This window comes from Mustelus asterias, chromosome 6, assembly GCF_964213995.1.
Source record: "Mustelus asterias chromosome 6, sMusAst1.hap1.1, whole genome shotgun sequence".
In the NCBI taxonomy this organism is placed as follows: domain Eukaryota; kingdom Metazoa; phylum Chordata; class Chondrichthyes; order Carcharhiniformes; family Triakidae; genus Mustelus; species Mustelus asterias.
Genome location: NC_135806.1, coordinates 92960312 through 92979992, shown reverse-complemented (window position 1 = coordinate 92979992; position 19681 = coordinate 92960312). Strand labels below are relative to the sequence as shown.

The 19681-nt window shown below is 43.0% G+C and overlaps 1 protein-coding gene across 1 annotated transcript in view; it reads left to right on the top strand.

The window, feature by feature from the left end:
* The window catches only part of LOC144495003 (uncharacterized), a 218217-nt gene that overhangs the window by 148149 nt on the left and 50387 nt on the right, over nucleotides 1-19681 (top strand). Inside the window, exon 8 of the mRNA XM_078214763.1 lies at nucleotides 19073-19303. Within this exon, the coding sequence (XP_078070889.1) occupies nucleotides 19073-19303 (231 nt within the window). The remainder of the gene's footprint in view (nucleotides 1-19072; nucleotides 19304-19681) is intronic.

Sequence of the window (19681 nt, the reverse complement as noted above, 5' to 3'; positions counted from 1 at the left end):
GACCCCTCTCCAGATTCTGCACTGCCTATCGGTCTCTAACTTCTTTCTTAACCAAATTGTTCACTCAATTTAACATACCTTCAGATTCTGTCTCCACATGTCAACGCATTGGTTAAATCGATGATTTGTTAAAGCAGAGTAATCTCTCATGTGGAATGCTTCCACCCACCAAGTAAATTGATCCATAATTACTAGGCAATATTGCTTTCCTTTTTCATGGGACTTATGGATATATAAAATCAATCTCTGTTCCCAAGGTCCTCTGGAAGGAGGCTGGTGATGTAGTTTTATTTTTATTGCTTTTCCAGGGTTGTACTGGGCACATGTTGACAAAATTGTGCAGTTTTTCTTCCCATTCCCTTTCACCACCAGCACCGGCCCATTATATCTATTGTTCTGTCCGGTATGTTGTGTCCTGTGGTGAATCCACAGTAAGAATCTTCTGATGCTTTTTGGGGCGACCACTTTCTCTTTGGTCCCATTTCCCATTTCATGCCATGTTGTTGGTCGAGTAGTGTGCATGTCTGAGATCTGTTCTTAAATGTATAATTACAAGCACATCCAAACCTTTGAATGGGTCTATTTTAGATTGGTTTCTTGCATATCAGTTACTTCATATGTAACTCATGTGCATACTTGTATAGTATCTCAATATCATGCCAACACCTTCTTGACTCACAGGTGAACTTATCAAAAGATTCTGAAATCTTTGCCCATCTCTCCACATATGATCCAAATGCCTCGGGTGGCGGTGAGAGTATCAAATTCTGCTCTCTTGACAACAAAGCTAAGGACTCAAATATCACCATGAGAAATCTATCAATTTCCCAGCCCATCTATACTTTGCTTTCACTAGAATATACATCGATGCCAAGTCAAAATATTCCAGTGAATTGAATTGCACTCAATATCCCAGTTACCATTTGCTGTTTAATATCCAGTCTCTATCTTCTCAATTGCTTAATCCTATTCCGTTTGCTTCATACTATCTTTAAAACAGAAATCAAACCTTTTTATTTGATTCCAGACAGTAACCTATTTTGATTGTTTTTTATCTTGAATAGCATCATTTTAAAGGTAACTTGCTAACAGCACATTTTTCCTATGTCAGAATTGTCCCATTTTCAAACAACAGTGTTGTGGCCTATCCATTGGTGTCTATCTTATCTCTTTTATAAAAATAAACTTTGTTCCTCCATCCATTGCTACCACCTAAACTGTGTTCTTCTCATCCAATCCCTTTAAATGTTTTTTTTATCACCATCATCATTCTCATTAACCATCAAATCCGTACCACCTTTAATTCTGCCCTACCCTGTTCAACTTTTGCCCATCCTGTTCTTGGCTCTCCATTCACTCTAATGTAACTAACCCTTTGACCACAGGGTCACATTAGCTCCCCTATAACAACTCTTGCTATAGAACCTTAGTTAGGCTGCACTTGGAATATAGTGTTCAATTCGCCACACTACCAGAAGGATGTGGAGGCTTTGGAGAGGGTACAGAAAAGATTTACCAGGATGTTGCCTGGTATGGAGGGCATTAGCTATGAGGAGAGGTTGGAGAAACTTGGTTTGTTCTCACTGGAATGACGGAGGTTGAGGGGCGACCTGATAGAAGTCTACAAGATTATGAGAGGCATGGACAGAGTGGATAGTCAGAAGCATTTTCCCAGGGTGGAAAAGTCAATTTCTAGGGGGCACAGGTTTAAGGTGCGAGGAGCAAGGTTTAAAGAAGATGTACGAGGCAGATTTTTTTACACAGAGAGTAGTGGGTGCCTGGAACTCGTTGCTGGGGGAGGTAGTGAAAGCGGATATGGTAATGACTTTTAAGGGGCATCTTGACAAATACATAAATAGAGGGATATGGTCCCCGGAAGGGTAGGGGATTTTAGTTAAGTCAGGCAGCATGGTCGGTGCAGGCTTGGAGGGCTGAAGGGTCTGTTCCTATGCTGTAATTTTCTTTGTTCTTTATTCTTCTATTACCCTGTTCATTTCCTCACGTCTCATATGCATATCGCATACGTGTTCCTTTCCTTCAATGTTCATCTATCCCACCGGGTTATTTCCATTGTCCCTAATTGTAGTAAACAACCCAGTTGCTGGCAGGAGGAGGCTTTCCCATTGAGGACCACCTCAATCCGACATGGTTTTCAACCTTCCCATATTCAGAAATTGCAACAGATTGTTGAGCAGCTGCTTCCTCAACATTGCAATTGGTTCACTTACTCTGCCTGCCCATGCTGGACAATCATGCTGGAATACAAATAAATTCTCAAATATCTTAAAGCGACTGCAAGTCTTATTCCATTTGTAGCTAGCTGCCACAAAAAAGAAACAAATCCATCCTGCTCGGAGCAGAATGGGTTAGTTCAGCTGAACATACTTGATAATTCAAAACCTTAAAAGTTTGTAATTCCCAATTCCTGGAAAAATAAATATATCTGCTGTCTCTGCTAGTTTCAAAAGGGGCGGAGTAAAAGTTCTCAAATGGACGTCATTACATCATCACTTTTTAAAAATCAATCAAGCATTCAGGACTCAGGACTAATTCCTTTCTCAGAATCTAATTCTAGAATTATCTTTTCACTGCCAATTGTATCAGGAATATATCTTTCAAGCTGACAAGAAGTTTTGATCAATCCAGCACACGATTTTCATAATCGCTTCAAATATCCCAAATTTTAATTAACCCTACCAAATTAAGACTGTCACATTTTCACACTTATTCCACTTTCCTCCAGCCTACGCTTAAAATTTGCACATTTAATTGCTTCCCATAAATCTGCCATTGTAAACTGACACAGGCATGAGTTTCAAAGTGATTTCAAATCAAAACTCTTTGCTGAAATGACTATGTGGGGGGTAGGATTATTAAGTTTGCAGATGACACAAAGATTGGCAGATGGTTAACAGTGAGGTGGCGTGTCTTGGGCTACAAGAAGATATGGACGGAATGGTCAAATGGGCAGATAAATGGCAGATGGAATTTAACCCTGAAGTGTGAGATCATGCACTTTAGAAGGAGTAATTTGACAAGAACGTATTCAATGAATGGTGGGACATTAGCATGTTCTGTGACCTTGGTGTGTTTGTCCTCAGATCTCTCAAGGCGGAAGGGCATGTAAGTAAGGTGGTGAAAAAGGCATATGGGACACTTGTCTTTATCAATCGATGCATAGATTACAAAAGCAGTGAAGTCATGTTGGAGGCCACAGTGAGAGTACTGTGTGCAGTTCTGGTCGCCACGTTATTGGAAGGATGTGATTGCACTGGAGGGGGTGCAGAGGAGATTCATCAGGATGCTGCCTGGGATGGAACATTTAAGTTGTGAAGAGACGTTAGATAGGCTTGGGTTGTTTTCATTAGAAGACTGAGGGGTGACCTAATCGAGGTGTACAAGATTATGAGAGACATGGACAGAGAGGATAAGGAGCAGCTGCTATTCCCCTTAGCTGAAGGGTCAGTCACAAGGGGACATAGGTTCAAGGTGAGGGGCGGGATGTTTAGGGGGGATATGAAGAAAAATGTTTTTACCCAGAGAGTGGTGACGGTCTGAAATGTGCTGCCTGGGAGGGTGGTGGAGGTGGGTTGCTTCACATCCTTTAAAAAGTATCTGGATGAGCACTTGGCACATCATAACATTCAGGGCTCTGTGGGCCAAGTGCTAGCAGATAGGATTGGTGGGAGTTCAGGTATTTCATGGGCGACACGGTGGCACAGTGGTTAGCACTGCAGCCTCACAGCGCCAGAGACCTGGGTTCGATTAGTGGCTTGAGTCACTGTCTGTGTGGAGCTTGCACATTCTCCCCGTGTCTGCGTGGGTTTCCTCCGGGTGCTCCGGTTTCCTTCCATAGTCCAAAGATATGTGGGTTCGGTGGATTGGCCATGCTAAATTGCCCCTTACTGTCAGGGGGACTAGCTAGGGGGAAATGCATGGGGTTATGGGGATAGGGCCTGGGTGAGATTATGGTTGGTGCAGATTCGATGGGCTGAATGGCCTCCTTCTGCACTGTAGGGTTTCTATGATTCTATGTCCATAGGCTGCTCTCCCCTTTGAGAAGGAGAACTGATTGGTGGTAATTTAATCTGAGAGCGCTACACCTCAGGTTCAGAAGGCGGACTTTCATGAATAACCCCAGCCAGTATGGAAATTGAACCCATGCTGTTCGTGTCACTCTGCATCAGTAACCAGCTGTCCAGTCAACTGAGGTAAGTCAACCCCTAAACCACAGTCAAACCCAGTATCACCGAAATCAAGCCTGGTGATTCCCCAGTCAAACCCTGGTACCTCAGAGTCAAAGGTTACTTGCCCCCAGTCAAACCCTGGTATCCCCAAGTCAATCCTGGTGACCTCTGAATCAAACTCAATTATCCCTCTCCCCCTGAGTACTTGGAACAACTCCCCAAATGCTGCATTCACCTCCAAACTCCATTGAAGGGATGCACATCTTTTGAAGCCAGTTGTGATTTACCCCATTCTTATGTCACACTGCCATGGATGGATTTTTTGATGTGGTTGAGGGCGGGCTATGATTCCAGTGTGTGGTCCTGATGATTAGATGCAAATATATTATAATGATGTTCCTGGCATTGCATGGTGGGAAATGTGGTTCGCCAATGACTGGGGGAGGGCAAGCTTTAACGCCGATATAAAACGCTACTTTGGCCTTCTCATGATATTTGCCACTACCATTGCCAAACCTGCCTGATGCATATGGAAGTGGAAAATCCTGACCAATGGAATTCCTATTGAAGAAGAAAATGGAAAAACATTTAGAAACCAAAAATGTAATAATGAATAACCAACGTAGATTTCAAAATGAAACATCTTGCCTGGCCAGCCACATTTGAATTCTTTAGAGAAGTAACAGAAAAAATAGGCAAGTATAATGAGTAGATGTAATTTAACTAGGATGAATGGGTTGTGTCTTTTCTCATGAAAAGGAAAGGCTGAGGGGTGACCTAATGGAGGTCTTTAAAATTATGTAAGATTTTCACAGAGTTGATACAGCGAGAGTGTATTGTCATAGTGTATTATAGTCTTTCTTGTCATGTATTTTTATTACTTTCTTTTACTTTATATAATACTCTTGTGGGCAACAACAAAACTTAGAGGCTGTCACTATAAGATAATCACCAGGAAATCAAATAGGAAGTACAGAGGAAACTTCTTTACCAATAAGTGGTGGAAATGTAGAATTCACTACCACAGGGAATGATTCGGGCAAATAAGAGAAAGCTAGATAAGCAAATGAAGGAGAAGGGAATAAAGGGTTTTGCTGATAGAGTTGGGTGGGGAAGGATGGGAAGGCTTAAGTGGAACATAAATGCCCATGGACTACTTAGGTAAATGGCCTGTTTCTATGCTGTATATTCTGTCTGACAGTGACAGTTGCCAATGGTATGCTTTTAAAAAATGTTTTAACCTATAAATTAAGTGATGGAGTATATTTATCAGTTGTGTACAGAAGGCCATTGTAAGACCTTATTGTAAGAAGTATTTTGTCAACGGTTAACCTTATAAACATTACTACAAAGCAATAGAGGTTAACAATGGGTAAGAGGTTTTATGTAGTTTATTTTGCTGCACAGTCAAAACCTCTTCTGCAAAACTAGTCTAATTACATAATTAAAAAGACGTTTAGCAATTCCTTCTTTGAGTAAAAACAAGAAAAGAAACTTCCTCAAACCATGCTCTGAAAATTAAGGTTAAATCTGCCTGTTTATAATTTAAAATGTTTGTGTTTTTGAATGTTCGTTTTCATAATTGTATAAATTTAAGATTAAAGGTTAAACTGACTTCAATACTGCTACAAACCCCACTGATATATTATGTGAAAGATTCCCAACTTGCAACACTGGTTCACAGTGCTTTATATTTGTTTGGATTAATGTGAGGAACCACATACAACCCAGTGAGAAAACATAGAATCATAGTATCCCTACAGTGCAGAAGGAGGCAATTCTGCCTAGCCAGTCTGCACTTTCTGACTGAGTATCCCACCTAGGCCCTACCCCCATAGCCCTATAACCGGCACATCTTGGGACATTAAGGGATAATTTAGCATGACTAATCCATCTAACCTGCACATTTTTAGAAACAGTCCAGTCTTTAATAAATACTCTTTCTTAATTGTTTATATAAAGTAAAAGAAAGTAATAAAAATACATGACAAGAAAGACTATAATACACTATGACAATTAAATATGTAGATGATTAAACATGCACCATTTCTCTGTGATTATCTCTTATTCCCAAACTATACCCACACTCCCTGAACTCACTTGGACATCCCCTTACCCAAACAACATTCAATTTTGTATTTGTTTAGGTAAAATCCAGTTATTAGTTACTACACATTACAGCTTAAAAGACCATGTCTGAGATACCTTCTTTTGTCAGTTCAGCAAAGGTATGAAACTACGTCTTGGAGAGGAGAATATCTGCAATATGTCCTGTCTCTGAATCTCAGATAAACTGGCCTCTCCATAGGTCTTGGCCTGTCTGTCTGTTAGATGGAAACTAGCTTCTTGGACTTTTGGATGTAACTAGCCTCTCAGGGTGTCACAATGCTGGAAAATCTTCATCAGAGTAGCTCATCTAGACTTGAAACGTTGGCTCTATTCTCTCCCCACAAATGCTGTCAGACCTGCTGAGATTTTCCAGCATTTTCTGTTTTTCTTTTAGATTCCAGCATCCGCAGTATTTTGCTCTTATCTCAAGCTGTCAGATGTACTAGCCCTTTTCCCTCTGAGGGTGTGGCAATTATGCTATTTAGCCTCTTTGGGGGATATGTTGATATTTCATTCTGTTGATTTGGCTGTCTGCATCTCTCATATTCCTTGACTCTAGAAATTTGCATTTGTGTACCTCCACTGATCTCTCACTCATTTAGTAAGCTGGTTTCACTTATAGGGCAATTTACACCTGATTTTGACTGGATGCCTGCTAATCCTGTTACTGGACAAATTGCATCTCATCATGCCTTTGGAATGCTGGCTACTGCTTTGCCAGGCAGATTTCTACCTGCTGCTGGACAAATAGCATCCGATCATGCCTTTTTAAATTCTTGTTCCTGCTGTTGCTAGGCAGATCCCTGATAATACCATGTGTGATACTTACACAGTTAAACTCATTCCAGATTGAGTAAGAAAAGATCAGCCACCAACCATTGAAGTCAGTCAATGAAACCCAAAATTGTAAACATTTTACAAGTCTTGATGATGAAAATAACATCAAGTTCTCTGAAGTATCCCTGCTGAAGAAATTACAGCAATCCCACAGTTACTTTATGATTTTCAGTGGTTTTTAGTTTTTTTGTTTTTATGTCCTGCATTCATCAATGCTTATAAAGATAAGTTATCCCAAATCTATATGGGAGATGATTTAAAATGCATCCATTTGCTAATCATGTGGTATTTGACTCTTCTATAATTTACCTTTCAGAGCTTATTCCAAAGACTCAATTGGAGTAGCTTAGCTTCATGCCATTGCCAACATCTTGAAGGGAAATATTAGCTGTAAACAAGGCATGTGTAAGATGTTTATCAAAGTTAATCTAAAATTATAATGGTTAGAAATAAGACAAAGATAGTTCTTGTATTAATTAACACTACTTAATAAGTGTCACAAACAAAAGAAAAATTATCAAAACCCACTGGAGAGCCTATCAGGGTGCAGCTGCTAGAAGGTTAAGGAATGGTAGAAAAATAGGGGGAAAATCTCCCAGTCCACTGCGCTGCTCTAACAGTGCAGCGGGCTGGGAGACATCAGTGAAGGCTTTTTAGCAGGCACCCTGCTGGGGCACCATGGCCTCCGCACATCTCCGGGGCCCGGATTTCCAGCGTCGTCAGCTTCGCACTGGAAATAGTGCAGGATTAGTCTGCATGTGCCGATCTTTCAGAGTGGAGATCAGTGGATGCAGTGCCCCACTCAGCACTATGCTGGTGGCCTCTCCAATGGGAATAGGCCCCGCCCACAGATTTTCAGCGTGAATCTCCCTGAGGCACTCTGCAGTGCTCAGGGTGTGGGAGATTCATTTTGAAAATCCTGCTGAAAAACCAGCAGGAGTTACTCCAGTTTTGACGCTAATTTGGCACTTAGAAATGTTTTGGGAGAATCCCGGCCATAAATTTGTATCCTGTGTAAACGTTCCCAAAAATTAACAAATTTGGTCTTATCAATAATTAAATTACATCTTGAAATGTATGCACATTAAGCTCCTAGAAAGCTAACATTTTTATTAAAGAAAACTTTGTCATACTCATATTTAATTATCAGTAAAGCTTTATGGGCGGGATTTTACGGCCTCATTTGAGCGAGACCAGAAATTCCCGCCCAGGGTCAACGGACATTTCCATTGTCCACCTCTCGCCCGTTCCAATTTTGTGGCGCGAGGTGGTAGAATTCCGGCGAATATATACATTCTTAGTTTATAAAAACTAATATCATTCTAAAGCTAAGCAACTTTAAAAATTAAACATCTATGTAAAACATCAGGACAAAATATATCTGCAGAGAATTTTGTGCAAACATTTTTATAAAAGTTTCTCAAAGTATCACCTTTCACGCACATGAATAAACAAAGACCATAGCGGTGAATCTCCCAAAATGATTCTGGGCCCTATTTTACCATTTTGATTCTAAGTGCTGAATCTGAGCGTGATTCCAATCCGATTTGTAAACCTGTTCTCAGGCGTCCCCATACGCACTCAGCCTGAAAAAAAAGTTGCGAGTTTGAATCGCGCTGTGGGCGGGGCTTATCGCACCTGAAATGCTGCAGCTCCGATCGAAGCCTTCAACTGCATGCGCAGTAAAAAAAAAATTGAAAAACTCTCCCTGTTACATCGCTCCTGGGCCGCAAAAAGCAGATAAAGCGGCCCACGAGCGATGGCCCCCACAGCTATCGCCCCACTCCCACAACATAACTGTCCCCCTTATCTACCCACCCCCCGGCTACCCAGACCAATCGCGACCCCCTGCTCCCCTTCCCCCATCCTGATTGCCTGCAGAGTGGCTGCGGACCCACCCTTTCCCCCCACCAATCGCCCGCAGAGTGGCAGCAGACACCCCTGCTCCTGCCCCCCTCGCCCCTCCCCACCAGAGAACGATCTGGCCCCGCTCCACCCCCCACCAGAGAACGATCGGGCCCTCCTCCTCCCCCGCTCCCCCCACCAGAGAATGATCTAGCCTGCCTCCACACACCACGCGCGCCTCCCCCCCCTCCGCCCCCCCGACCACCACCACCACCACTGATCTGAGTTAGAGAGCCGCCGGTAGCTCTGAATTACCTCTTCAGAAGCTGGAGTGCCCGAAACAGAACTTTGCCGAGCATGTCTGTTTTGCGCCGAATCTGGATGGGCGAACACGGTGGTAAAGGGGGAAATGCAAGTAAGATTGGGCATCCAGCTTATTAAGTCAATTTAAATGCATGCAAATGCATTTAAATTGATGTCGCGCCCGTTTTGGGTGCGGTGCCGATCGCGGCCATTTTCGGGCCTTGGTAAAGTGAGAATCTGCGCGGATGCGGGCACAGATCGCGCTATTTGCCTCACGCCCGACTTTACCAAGTTTTCGCGCTCAAACAGGTGCAACGCAATGGTAAAATCGGGCCCTCTAAGTGCTGAATTGGCAGGAAAAGTAGTGTAATTCACGATTCTTTTTTCAGTGGGTGTTAAGACTCGAATCTCGCAAACTGTGCACTGCAGATGTCACAATCGTGAATATCATTAAAAGCTTGAGGGCGGAGCCTATTCATGCCAGAGTCTGACAGTTCCAGGCCTCTGCGCACGCGCAGTGGCCCTGATCTGTCAGCCTCCCATTTGCTGCCCAGCTCGATCGCTGGTCAGCCCGGGGCCCCCGCCGTGCTGCCCCTGCCGACACCTCCATGGCCCGATCGCGGTCCCCACGACCATTCCTAAGCCAGCCCCAACAGCCCCCGTCCTGGAGCACCGCGATCTCCAGCATCCCCCCTTCCCATCCCCTCACCCCACAGCAGTGACGATTCCTCCCTCACTCTCCCCCACAGAAGGAAGACCCCCCCATGGGAGGCAGTTCCCCCCGGCAGACCATCACTACCACTCCCCAGCCCGCCTGGATCGCTGGCCTCCTTCCAGCCCCAACTGATCCCCATGCAGAGTGGCAGTGGGACCCCCCACCCCCACCAATTACCCCTAAACCCTGCCCACAATAGGCACCACCCCCTTGGCACTGCCCAATGCCTGGTGACAGTGCCAAGATGCCCCCTGGGCAAGGGCACTTTGCCCCTTGGGCAGTGCCGGGGGCATAGGCTGGCACTGCCAGGGTTCCCATGACATCTTCTTCGGAGCCTTCAACATGTCATTTATGAAGACGAACATCTTGCCAAGGCCATCCCCACACCCCCACTTCTTGCCTTCAAACAACCACACAACCTCAAACACACCATTGTCCGCAGCAAACTACCCAGCCTTCAGGAAAAGTGACCACGACACCACACAACCCTGCCACAGCAACCTCTGCAAGATATGCCTGATCATCGACACGGATGCCGTCATCTCATGTAAGAACGCCATCCACCAGGTACACAGTACATACACTTGCAACTCGGCCAACGTTGTCTACCTGATACGCTGCTGGAATGGATGTCCCGAGGCATGGTACATTGGGAGACCATGCAGACGCTACGACAGCGGATGAATGAACACCGCTCGACAATCACCAGGCAAGAGTGTTCTCTTCCTGTTGGGGAACACTTCAGCGGTCACGGGCATTCGGCTTCTAATCTTCGGGTAAGCATTCTCGAAGGCGGCCTTCACGACACATGACAACGCAGAGTCGCTGAGCAGAGACTGATAGCCAAGTTCCGCACACATGAGGACGGCCTCAACCGGGACCTTGGGTTCATGTCACACTATCTGTAACCCCCACGACTTGCCTGGGCTTGCAAAATCTCACTAACTGTCCTGGCTGGAGACAATACACATCTCTTTAACCTGTGCTTAACCTCTCTCCACTCACATTGCCTGTACCTTTAAGACTTGATTACCTGTAAAGACTTGCATTCCAACCATTATTTTGTAAATTGTGTTTGTGTCTTTATATGTCCTGTTTGTGAACTAAAATCCCACTCACCTGATGAAGGAGCAGCGCTCCGAAAGCTAGTGGCTTTTGCTACCAAGTAAACCTGTTGGAGTTTAACCTGGTGTTGTGAGACTTCTTATTGTGTTTACCCCAGTCCAACACCGGCATCTCCACATCAAGGGTTCCCATGCCCAGGGGGCAACACCCCCCCTGCTGCCCAACCCCCTGTGGGGCCCCGATTTCCCCCCTTCACTCTAGCGGGGCCTTCTGCTAGTTCTTCGAACATGGGAGCTACTCTAAACCCTGCTGGAGTGAGATATTCCTGGCGGGGTGGGAGATTCTATCGGGCCTGGAGAATTCAGTCCCGGGCTCAAAAATGACATTTAAATTGTATTACAGCTAGATTAAAATCACTTACCTGGTCTTCCCTCCAGTTTCCAGCGTGGTCTTGACATGCCTGCTATCCGGCGGTGGGAGACGCACATGCGTCGGGAACGCATGCGTGAATCCCATGAAATGGCCGACACGCGTAGCACAGTGGTTAGCACTGCTGCTTCACAGCTCCAGGGTCCCGGGTTCGATTCCCGGCTCGGGTCACTGTCTGTGTGGAGTTTGCACATTCTCCTCGTGTCTGCGTGGGTTTCCTCTGGGTGCTCCGGTTTCCTCCCACAGTCCAAAGATGTGCGGGTTAGGTTGATTGGCCAGGTTAAAAAAATTGCCCTTAGTGTCCTGGGATGCGTAGGTTAGAGGGATTAGCGGGTAAAATATGTGGAGGTAGGGCCTGGGTGGGATTGTGGTCGGTGCAGACTCGATGGGCTGAATGGCCTCCTTCTGCACTGTAGGGTTTCTATATTTCTATCTCCCAACCCAACGCGCCAAAAAATTAGCGCGTCGTGATGGGAGAATGGGGCCCCACGTTTCCACACACACAAACGTGTGGCTCCCACATAGTAAAGTGAGGAATGATAGAGACAATACAAGTCCAAGTCTTTTTGGTTACTGTTTCTCTTTCTGAATATAGTCATACAAACATTAAACTGTAGATGGATTTTGAAGTAGAGAAATTCTTGTAACTAAGTTAAAATGTATTGTACCAACTCATTCAGTTATAACGTCATTAGTTGCACAATTGGGGTTGTTGGGTTGCTATGGGTGCTGCTTTGAGGGACAGAATAGCATCTGTTAGGTGTGCGTGCACATTTCTGCCATGAATCATGTTAAATATCATCTTGGTGAGAACATTATCATGCACACAGCCAATGTCTACCAGAAGTATGCAAAGCAGGCAGATGTGACGTCAATCAGAGTGCAAGGCTGATTTGATGCCAGTGGTGCTACTTTTGACCAACAAAAGCCCTTTCTCAGCCTCACTCAACTGAACATGTCTTCAGCAGCAGAAAGGACACCCCACCAGGGGCGACACGATAGCACAGTGGTTAGCACTGCTGCTTCATATGGCCAGGGACCCGGGTTCAATTCCTGGCTTGGGTCACTGTTTGTGTGGAGTTTGCACATTCTCCCCGTGTCTGTGTGGGTTTCGTCCGGCTGCTTCGATTTCCTCCCACATTCTGAAAGGCGTGCTGGTTAGTTGCATTGACCCAAACAGGCACCGGAGTGTGGTGACTAGGGGAATTTCACAGTAACTTCATTGCAGTGTTAATGTAAGCCTTACGTGTGACTAATAAATAAGCTTTAACTTTGAAATGTATCATCAACTACTTACAGGTTAGTTGCTGGTGTAATTATGCTTTTTAGTTGCTTCTCAACTTTGTCTTTTGCCTGAGGTGTGGTGATCTTTAAGTTAAATCACCACCAGTTAGCTCTCCCCTGCAAAGGAACAAGTAGCCTATGGTCATGCTGGGACTATGGCAGCATTTCAATATTTTCAAACATGTTAATACTTCTAACACATCTCATTGTTCCTCAAATAGGGAAAAAACTGTTCCTCAAATAGTGAAAAAAAAGTGCTCCTGAAATAGGGACAAAAACAGTGTCAAGATATGAAACATTCAAGTGAGGAACAACGTGTCGAATGTAGGTTCTTCAACCTGACACCTGTTGCATAAAGGAAGTCACTGAAGTTTTTCACTAAAAGCAAGCTGGCTACATTCCATTCTCTCTTGTTGGAAGAAGCAGGCTGAGTAAACACACTGCTGCACAATGATTGCAGGCTTTCTCTGGTGCAGGATGCCATTGACTACAGACAAATTATGTTGTGGGAGCCACATACAGAAAACCATTCAGGTCAATGCCCAACTCCTGGCAGTGATCATGATACTGTTGTCCTGCAACAGTCAACTGTGTCATCAACATTTGAGACATTATGGCAAACTAATTGATGACTATTAAAATGAAGAATCGGCTTCTGACAACTTGGCTCATAAGAAGCCATGCAGTGTATTCAGTCATCCTGAAAGGAGAACAGGTTTGGGTCTCAAGGAGGCATTACCATTCTCCTGGAACAGTGCCTTAGTTATCCTAGAAATCTGTTGAGAGGACAGATTGTTGGGCTGCTGTGACACTTTATCTAATCACTAATCTGTAGCCATGATGGCAGAAAGCTGGCCTTGCGTGACAGCAGACTAAGCATCAGATGCTACATGATGGTTAGATCCATGAGTGTGTGAACAGTGTTGGTCACCTCTTAAATGCTGGATGCTGAGTTCCAAGTTTGTTCAAAGTCCAATTTTAAGTTAGTGCTGAACTCCTCCATGCTCCTTAATGTTGAGTGGAGGCTTTCTGGCAGATTTTCCAATTCACCAAGAATTGTTACACCCGCACTCATATCCAATCCCATGTACCTACCTTTAGGAGGGACTCTGCTCAGAATTAACACCCATTTTGGTTCAGGAAAAAGTGGAGAACTAGTTATTTAAGGAAACTGCATCAAATCTGACTCCCAAAAATGCTTTGCCTGCATTCTTTCTCAAAAAACTATCAGTCCACCTGAGGGATCCACCACACGTGCATTTTGCTGCATGTAAATGAATCAAAGGGGCATGACCTACCTCATTGTCTCCATTTTTGTTTCCACATTGTTCCAATGATTAATGTCTTATAAATGCAACAGATATAACCATGGCAGATTTCCCGCAAAGGATGTAACTCTGAGGTAGTCAGTTTATCTGGCAGAATGAGGATTGGTGGAGTTTTTTACCTTCATACTGCTTTTTAAAGTTCTTTGAGCATTGAATTAGGACTTTTGTTGCTACATTTAACAAACTGCTCAAAGTACTATTTTTCACATAGATTTCTCTTTTTTTTTGCTAAGAGCATAGGTAATAGGTGCATGAATAGACATACGGCCTCTTGAACCAGCCTTAATTCCACTTTCCATTCGGTCACATATCCCTTGATTCCCTAATTTATTCCAGCATTAAATACACTCAATAATGGAGCATCTACAACCTCTGAGTGAAGAATGTTATCCTCATTTCAGTCCTAAATGATTGACTCCTTTTCCCGAGGCTGTGTTCTAGATTCTAGATTCCAGAGTCAGGGAAACAACTCTTGGGTCATATTTTTCACACGGTGAGACAAAAATGGCAGCGGAGGGGTAGATTCAAAAATGTACTTTAAACCTGGTAAGAGAAGATTGAAAGTTACTGGAGTCCTTTGGAGAGGTAGTGTACTCTTTTGGATATGGTCCTGGGATACCTTTGGGAATGTGCGTAAAAAGCATATAAACTCACTGGAACTGTCAAGACAACTGTCAAAAACATTGTCAAAGCATTTAAATGTCCTTCCTTTTAAGTGTTATAAAAAAATTGTCTGCAGTGTTTTAAAAAAAAATCAGTACTTTCAATCTCACTCTCTCTGTTGACATAAGCCCAAAGATTATCATTACAGAATTGGTGCTGCACGAATGATTTTACAACCTATCATTACATTGTAGTACTTGTCTGTTCATGGTTTGATTGACAGCATCATGTGGGTATAAACTCTTTGAAATGGGACTGAAAATACAAATGCTTGATTTCATAAGGAATGAAAAGAAGTTAAATATAGTAAATGGGTTTTTATCGATGAGAGTGTTTTGTTTAAATAATTCATTAATAGGCACTTAACTTAATCTTAGTTGGTAGGTGTAAGGGCAAAAGGTGGGAGGCATCAAATAACATGAGTAAGCATTAAGTTAGTATAGGGGCTATCAAAGGCCAGCATGTTGGATGGAGGGCATGGGTTGGCATGGATGGGGCAAGGGAAGTGTTTGGAGGAGTGGTGAATGCCAGAAGTCGTTTTTGTTTTATTCAATTCTTGATATCTTTGACAAAGTGCCAAAAGATGCAGGCCTTCTGCTCAGTCCACCATTGTACCCAGCAGTCTCGAAACTTTTTCTGGGATCATTCACCACGAGTCCCATCTTTACATGCACTTCCTGAGCCAAACATCAGAAATTCTGGGGCACTTTTTCCCAGGTCATTTTTGTGGAGTCAGTATGCACTTCCTGACTCAGGAACAAAAATCCAGGATTTACTGTCTATTCCGTCAAGTCCCTTCAAACTCTTGTACAATCAGAGCTAATTTTTCTAAACCCCAGAGGGTATAGGCCCCATTTAATCAGCTTCTCATCACGGGACAACCTTCTCATCTATTATGTTATGAGGACAACCAATCACCAGGTTAGAGGCTGTAGAATGAGGCATCATGGAATTCATATCTTCCATACATGTGAAAATGCAAAAAGATTTATTTAGACTTTCCTAAATCACAGACAGCTATGCTTATACTGGAAGCTATTGGGAAAATGCATCAACTTCTGGCTGAAGACCTGCAACCTATTTCTAGCAGCACCAGTCTCTGTCAAAGTCACCACTACCTTAAACATCTTTATCTCTAAATACTTTGTGATGAAACTCAAATACTTAATTTCTTTAGTTCGTTGGTCAGGAACTCTGATTCATGATGAATGTTGGGACTCTTGTGCATACGCTGACTGGGAAATGGCCGCATGTGCAGTTCATGTTTTTTTGTGTTCTTCAGGCTGACACTGCCAGCTTGCGCAGAAGGGAAAAGAGAAAATAGCGCATAGAGGCAAGTCAGATGGCTTGGATTGGAACACTAATATCTAGTAGATCTCCCAGGGAGCAAAGAGGGGGTGAGGGGGTGGGCAGAAAGAGATTTCAAACTAGGGGAGGGGAATTTGGATAGATCCGAAAAATAAGTCCCAAGTAAGGGACAAAGCCAGGGGACAGGAGCAGTTCCCATTAAATGAAGTTAAAGAAAAAAACAGAATATTAGGCTCTGAATTCAAGAAAGAGCTGTGGGGAGTGAGCATGAGAGAAACCCTGAAGATCCGGGAAGGCAGCAGAACGTTGGTGATTCCATGTTGTGAAGATACCCCTTTGGAGCAGTGGTGTTCTGCTTGGCATGGCCGAAGCTCTGAAATTGTGCTTGGAAGGTGAAGTTTGAGTGTACTCGGAGATCCAGGGAAAATAATCTTCGAAGGTGAGATTGAAACACTGTGAGCTGGGTCATTATTGAAGTCACCCAAGTGAGAGCGACTTTTGGACAGAGCTCCAAATGTGGAAAATAGAAACCCTCATGAGAAAGATGAAGTTTCAGTGAGATTGGTTGGCTCACAATGTGGCAAAAGTCTGGGTGGGTTGTTGACAGATCTATGGAATCGGTTTTGGTTGCATCTGTGATTTATTCTGTAGCGTGGTGTGTTTGACCATAGTTGCCTGTTAATTCACATATATCCCATATTTACCCTGAATGTTATGATATAAGATAAAAAGATATTGTAAGTAGTTTAATCTTTAAAAACGTATAGTTTATCCTTTATTGTTCAAAACCTGAGGAATTTTGAGGCTTTAGTTGCTTAGTCTTAAATCTCAAGCTTAATTTACTTTAAGCAAAGATTGTTGGTCCTTAACCAGATTTCCCTCCATGACCTAGAATCTGGCCAAAGATCATAACAACTTCAGGGCAATGTCCAGTTACTTAGCAAGTCAGTAACTCACTGCTGCCTCAAGAAATGCATACAATTTCTCTTCATGAGTTACTTATAATTTATTTTCTTCCTAATAAATAGGAAAAGAAAAGCAGGGAGGAGGAGCTGTCCAATTCCTTAAGCTGACTGGTTGCAGGGTGTAATTGGCAGAACTCGAGCCACTCAAAATTAATTATAAAAGCATATCTATTCTATGAATAGCAAAGACTCACATTTGTGTCTGGCTGGTGTGCAATGCTAATCACCATAACCAACATGTTATTACCAGTACTTAAGGAGCTGCCATGACTCTTTGATCATGTGAATATCTGCCATTCCTGTCCGAATGGCTGAATGCATGTATCAGGATAGTTAATTGATGGCAAAGCCTATCCCTGCTATTAATGGCTGATTATCCTAGTGAGGCTTTTCATGGAGAACTGTTAAAATGATTGCCATTCGACCATACAGAATGTCATTGAACAGACCCAAGATGTCCTAAAATATTAGGTGTCAAGATAAATTCCGAGTAGCACAGGCGTCTCCAGGCTCATTTTGACATGTTACATATTTCATAACATTGCCACGAAGAATGTGACCAGGGAACTTCAAAGGTTTTAAAGGAGAGAGACAATAATGAATATCTTTCCCCAAATGGTATCTGAAATCACCATCCTGAGAGTTAAAACCACTCCTTCCAAGGCATCAAGGACAAGTGCAACCACTAGACCACCATCACAGGAGAGAGCCCCCCAGCCCGAGCCCAGCCAATCCCCAGATCCCTTGGGGAACTCTCTCTCTGCAGCCTATCAGGGCAGAGGGGCACATTTGTAATGAAACTTAAATACTTAATGTCTTTAGTTCATTGTTCGGGAACTCTGAGTCAGGATGAATCTTGGGCTTCTTGCCCATGCACTAGCCGGATAATGGCCCATGTTCATCACAGCACTTACCTCCTTGCTCCATTACCCCCCCCAACCTCCGGAGTTCATGGTGCCAGGTCCAGGACTTGCACCAAATCCTGCCCGGTGGACTTTCTGTGTCATTTTGAATATTCATTAGTTTCCTGCCCACTCTGGACGGGAACCTGATCGGAGCAGGTGGGGCGGACCAGGAGAATCATGACGAATCCTGTTTTAGCCCTGATGCCAATTCACCAGGCCATCGGATTCCCGCCAATGGTTAGGAAGCCCAGTGAATTCCAGCCTGTATCTCCCACTGAACTTAAATATTTTTCCCTCTGAGAGGAACGAGTGTGTTTAATTCAATTCTGATTGTTTTAAAGCTTGTTTCTGTATGAAATATGCATCAATGCCTTGCTGATTTAAAATGTCTTGCATTACTTGCCATTGGTGTTAGCAAATTGGCACTACATTTATACCTCTCTTGCTTTTTATGTCCATTGATTTAAAAATGCAGCATTTGGCTGATTACTCATTTTTTTTGTAGAGTTTATTGAGAGGGCTTTTGGGGATACTCAGAATTCTGGGCTGCTCTTTGTATTTTCCGTGGGTTTAACATTATTCAACAAAACATTATTCAGAACTTCCCAAGTCCATATGTCTCTTAAAATGTCATTTCTGTCGATTTCATTTAGGCTGGCAATAGTTCTTTCAGATTGAGAGAAAAATGTGCAGCTAGGACATTTTTGTTCTTTAAATTCACTTGTTTCTTCACTTAAAGTATCAGTGTGACCACTACCTGAGATTGTGTTTACATCATGCTGTGAATCTCTTATAGGTCTTTATTTTTGAAACAGAATGGAAAGTGCTGGATTCACACATCAGGCTACTCAGCATTTCATGAAGGAGTATATGCCTGAAATATTAACTTATTTGTTCACCCCACAAATGTTGCCTGATGTGTTGTATCTTTCAAGCATTTTCTGGTTCTATTTCAGATATCTTAACATGCAGTTGTCTGATCTTTTATTTTTAAAATTATATTTTCAATTCCCTTTGTTCTATTTGTAAAAACAGGCGTAGAATTGAGTAAATATTTGTCTTCTATTTAACAATTTTTCATTTTCAGTAAATTGCATAACCTTTTCTTTTTAATTTCAATGTTTTGTAGTGTATCCTGGAATCAAAACTCTGCACTTTGTACAGACATCTGAATGCAATCAAACATACACTGAGTCTGATTCTTGCACCAGGCCAAGAATCTCATGCTCAGATTTGTCACGTCCTACCTGGTGTCGTCTATGCCAGGTTGCTGAATCAAGCAACCAGATGTAATCAATCACTGGAAGAATGCTGCATAGATCTGTTGACCCTCACACTGATTGTGCCTTCTGCCCCTTGGGTGAGTGCATTTGTTCGGTTTGCCACCTTTCATGTATAGTAATTACTAGAGCTTTCTAGTTGTTTGATGGTTGTAGATACCAATAGATGATTTGGAATACTATATTGTTCTAAAATTGAATTTTGATTTGCCCTTTACAATGTATTTTCACACAAACTAATTTTTAAACAATGTTCTGCTGCCATTTGCATGCAACAAGTTTTTGTCCATGGAACGATATTTATTTCTGAAATTGAATTAAAATCAAAATGACTGTGGAAATGATTAAAATAAGGTGAATGGGGGATATTTTCTGTTCTTTGCTGGATTGTAAAATTGAAGGTGGTTAGTTTTGTACCTACAATGTATGTTTTAAAGAAAGAATAAACTAGAATTTTT